The sequence below is a fragment of the Antedon mediterranea genome, chromosome 9 (genome assembly GCF_964355755.1).
Source record: "Antedon mediterranea chromosome 9, ecAntMedi1.1, whole genome shotgun sequence".
Classification (NCBI taxonomy): domain Eukaryota; kingdom Metazoa; phylum Echinodermata; class Crinoidea; order Comatulida; family Antedonidae; genus Antedon; species Antedon mediterranea.
The window spans coordinates 25,100,773-25,106,003 of NC_092678.1; the positions used below are offsets into that span (position 1 = coordinate 25,100,773).

General features: G+C 34.9%; 1 protein-coding gene across 1 annotated transcript; it reads left to right on the forward strand.

The window, feature by feature from the left end:
* Window positions 1-5,231, forward strand: LOC140059078 (synaptophysin-like). Its single transcript, XM_072104904.1, has 6 exons — window positions 1-129; window positions 2,116-2,172; window positions 2,465-2,580; window positions 2,903-3,092; window positions 3,646-3,840; window positions 4,056-5,231. Exons 1-6 carry the CDS (start codon window positions 106-108, stop codon window positions 4,203-4,205), a joined length of 732 nt encoding a protein of 243 aa, XP_071961005.1. The 5' UTR covers window positions 1-105; the 3' UTR covers window positions 4,206-5,231.

Sequence of the window (5,231 nt, forward strand, 5' to 3'; positions counted from 1 at the left end):
TTTATTTCGGTTGGGTGTGGGGTACGTTTTTTATGTGGCTGTTTTTATACACGTACTCTAGGCCTAGCTAGTTATATCTTGAAAACCTTTGAAGTTAGAAAGAAAATGGCAAACAATGAACAGGATCAGGTTTGTGTAATATTATGTGCATCTTAAATCACAATTATCTCTGTAATACTATCTAGGTATGGATGGGTAACTAATAATCAAAACAGCCTAGCCTAGCTAGCTAGGCTAGCCTAGTAGAGACCGCCCTCCCCTAGCTAGTCACTCGCGATCCTCCTACTTAGTTTAGGTGGGTGTGACTGTGAGTCTTGAACTCTACGCCTGCTGGGCCTAACTAGCGCATCTAGGGCTAGACTAGGAAGAGGTAGACCTAGATAGAGTTCGAGACTGAGGAGAGCCTTTATATTTTGTATACGGAAGGCTAGGCTAAGCTACTGTATAATTTATTTTTAGACATTAATTTTTCGCCGTAGTTAGGATTCCGGCACCGGAACTCAACTGCCCAGCGTTAGGGAATCCGACACGCTATTGCGCATGCCCAGAGCGAGGTAATCGGCGACTCTATACTTATCATCAACAGCGATGGATCATTTCATAGCTGCGCCACACGGCGAACTAGCCTAGATGCCTACTAATACGGGCTGCCAGTTAGACGTGACCAATGGCCCTATTTATTTTGTAATTAAAAAGTGGTTGCTTCATTCATATATAAACTTCATATCATTATGAATTATATAATTACATGACTAGTTTTATGATTTTTCATAACGCATTATACTGTACATAACAACATGCAATCACAAGTTGATTTGTTGACGGCAGCCACCGCGTGGATGTGAAAAAAACTGTTCGGGAAGTCAGGGTCGCAACGCTAAAAACAGCATTACGATTCTTAGATAGATACTGATACTTATTAATATCATTATAATTATTTTAACGCGTGGCGTAGTCGTATTTTAATTATTAATTCATGTATGGCATACTGTAGGCCAAGTTTCATCCATTGCTCTCTCGCTTGCGCAACGACTATCTAGGCTACAGTAAATCCCTATAACACTCCGACTCTCGGTGGTGTGGTGTGTGTGGCACTATAAGTGCAAGCTATAATTCACTTCCCAGAGCTATGGGCATGCCCAATAGCGTGTCGGATTCCCTAACGGTGGGCAGTTGAGTTCCGGTGCCGGAATCCTAACCACGGCGTTAATTTTTACTTATTTATTCAACTGCAAAAGAAGATTGAATACAGAATTCTAAATTAAATTAGTTAGGCCTAGTAGGCTAGGCAATCACATCCAATGCGATAACAAATATTTAAATATGTATAACTTAAAATGTTAACAAATTAAAGTAAAAAGATGTTTATTTTTACTCGGGGTACCCGAGTCTAGTACTTACTCATTTTTTACTCGGGGTACCCGAGTCTAGTACTTACTCATTTTCTCCTCCACCATCTGGACACTATTGAGTAAAAAGTGCGATTTTTAAAGTACTACTCCTCCCTTATTAGTTGTAGTATTGAGCTGGGATTTGGCATGAACATACTACAGGGACATGTCCTCAAAGCTATAGAGCCGGATTTTTAATTTTTTGTTAATTAATTTGTTTAATTAAGAATCCACAATGTGTGACACACACCACAGCGTTATGTAGTTATATGGTTATATGCGGCTTCTTGGCGTAGTGGTTATCACGTTTGCTCAATACGCAGAAGGTACCTGGTTCGAGCCCGGCCTAAAACTTTTTTTTTAAACTTTATGGTGAAAAGTACTGTATACGCAATATGATAATTATACACAGTATATCTTATTATTATTTTTTTAAATACTTATTTTGTGTAATCGGTAATTATCACTATTACACATGTTTATTTTGCTTTGTGCTTATTACCATTTATTTGTAATTTAAATGGATTAAAAAACTTTCTGTAACCCACAATTTCAATGTAAGAGGTTTCGTAGTGTAGTGGTTGTCAAGTCTGCTTAACACACAGAAGGTCCCGGTTCGAGCCCTGGCGAAACCTATTTTTCTTTAACTTTCTAACTGTATACGTCTGTATACAGCTTCTTTTGCTGTACCCCGAGTATTGCACATTCGTGCTTGTTTTTTCAGCCATGGAGGTTACGAGTCTTACTGGAACCAAAAGGCTTCATAAAAATATTGGAATTTGTAAGTATTTAAAGAAGCTTAATGTAAATGTTCAATTATAATGTAACATTAACAAATACCAGAGTTCTAGTAATTTTAAAATGCTGATCATTTATTTTTAAAAAAAAACTAAACATTGTGCTTTAAATTTCTGTAAAAAACTGAGGAATGTGAAATTATCGAGTCGATTCCAGACCTTTGCTGAAACAGTGCAAAAACTAATTCTTTATTTGTTAGTTTTTTTTTAAATTTTGAATGTGATCACCATGAAAATATTGTAAGAAAAATAAAAGCATATTTTTTTTATTTGTAGATACTTTCTGTGTGTATGTTTGCTACTACTGCTGGTTATTCTGATGACTTGTTGTACAACCTATCGTGCCCAACCATGCCTGATGAAAGAAAGATACATATAGAATACCCATTCCAGTAAGTGATATTAAATTAATTCCTGTCGTTTGATAGGACGATTGTGGGTCACATGACGTGCAATAGTACGTACTATTGAATGATAATTCTATTCCAGTAAGTGCTACTATAAAATACTAGTAGATTTGATTAGTGTAAATGCAAGCATCGCAACAAATCACTGTAAATAATTAGTGTGACCCTTTTTTATGTTTTTTAATTTCGAATCCAATTTTAAAATCAGTACAGTACTGTGATAGTGAACAGTGAAAGACAAATATATAAACTGTTAACAAATTTCACCTTCAAGTTATTCACACGTGACACTGTCTTTACCTTGCAGACTTAACACTGTGGAAGTACCAGCAGGCTGTACTTCATCTGATGATATGTACCTAGGTGGTGATGCATCAGGAGCTGCTAAGTTTTTTGTAGCCATTGGTGTACTAGCCTTCCTCTATGTTATTGCTATCACTGCTTGGTATGTGTTTTTGGAACATAAACATTTGGAATGGGATCTGGTCCCTATGGTTGTAAGTTTGTTGTTTTCATATTGATGGGTTGTGGATACATAGGGCAGTGATGCATTGTGGTGTGTACCATTATCGTATGTACCATTAGGGTATGTAGCATTGTGGTATGTACCATTAGGGTATGTAGCATTGTGGTATGTACCATTAGGGTATGTAGCATTGAGGTATGTACCATTGTGATGTGTACCATTTTGGTGTGAACCATTGCGGTGTGTAGTATTCCATTGTGGTATGTACCATTCCATTGTGGTATGTACCATTCCATTGCGGTATGTACCATTCCATTGCGGTATGTAGTATTCCATTGTGGTATGTACCATTCCATTGTGGTATGTACCATTCCATTGTGGTATGTACCATTCCATTGTGGTATGTAGCATTCCATTGTGGTATGTACCATTGTGGTATGTACCATTATCGTATGTATCATGATATGTAGCGTTGTAGTGTGTACCATTCCAGTGTGGTGTGTAGCATTACGGTGTGTAATGCAAGTAGGCCAGAACATTACACCACAACCATTTCTGTATTAATAAATTTATTTAAATTTCAGGATTTTGGAATTCATTGTGTATTTACATTCATGTTCTTCATTGCATCTTGTGTGTGGGCTGCAGGTGTGAATGAGGTCAAAGATCACACTGATTTTGACAACATGAAAGCAGATGTTTTAAAGGATCAGTGTAGTGGTAATCAAACCTGTAAATTAACTGAGGCACTTAGCTTTGCATCACTTAATGTGTCTTTGGTAAGAATGTTTCTTGATAATATTTATTTTTTATGATTCTAGTTATTTGCCCAAGTAAAAATATTCTTTTTTACTAAAAGTGACAAATTTGAACAATCAAGTCTTTAAGTATGTACGATTATGATTGCAAAAGTGAAAAAGCTTTACTCCACGGTCTAGTGTGCATTGGTAGTTTTTTTTTAAATTCAAAAATAATTTCTCATTTAATATTTCAGTTGTTTGGTTTCCTGAATGTAGTAGTATGGGGTGGAAACTGCTGGTTTGTTTACAAGGAAACATCTCTGTTTGGTAACAAGCGTGATACTGGTAACGGAGCCACAGGACCACCAGATCAAAAGGTGGAAGTACCAACAAACACGATTTAAGCACTCAACAATACACTGGTGGTAGTCACAAATTGGCATTGAATTTGTCTCTCGCGCAGCACAACAAGGGCGACATGTTAGATATCGTTACTTAAGTAGAATTATTCTTAGCGATCTAAAAAAATCAAAACCAAAAATGTTGATTAATTACAGTGCAAACAGGAGCCTTACCTGTGGAGTTGCTCAACCAAGTCTTTGTATGTGTTTTACAGTGCAAACAGGAGCTTAGTCTTTGTATGTGTTTTCTTAGTTTACACTATTTTATATATTCATTTTGTTGTAGTTTAGGTTTTTGTATCATTTTCAATATGTTGATATTCTGATTAATTAATGTAATTTTTATTTACTTTGTATAAATTTGGGAATAATTTCGCCAGTGTAGCATAGTAAAACGCTATACAAAAACAACCTTATTGATACACATTTCTAAAATTATGTAGCAAAAAAAAAATTTTTTAGTTTTTCCTGTAAGTATGCTTCCATATTATTATATAATATCATTTTAACATTTAGTGCCTATCACACTATTTACATTCAAAGCATTTATTTTTTGGCTCAAACTTTCGGAAGTATATCCACATGTTAGGAAATTTCGTAGTTATAACAGCCGGTAAATACATTTTTTTTTAGATAGCCAAGAGGCAGAGACCACCTTTGAACAAGGTGCACTTTCATGTCAATAAAATAATATGTATTCATTTTAATCCATCAAGAAGAGGGTGTATGTATTATAAAATTGTAGTAAGATTATCATTTTGATGATTAAAAATGACATTTTGCACAATTTATTTGTGCATATTATAAAATTATGCATATTATAAAATTAGGCATGTGGATCCATGATTTTCTATAAAAATTAGGATTTAAATTTGTTTAAAAATGTATTGTCCCCCAAAATCATGAAAAATAAATATTTTTAAAATTGGACTTTGAATAGGTCATTTTGCAGTTTTAATGAAGTTGTTCACTTCCATAAGAAAAAAAAACGGGGGAAAAATTATTTCACCTATAAAAAGACAAAATAAA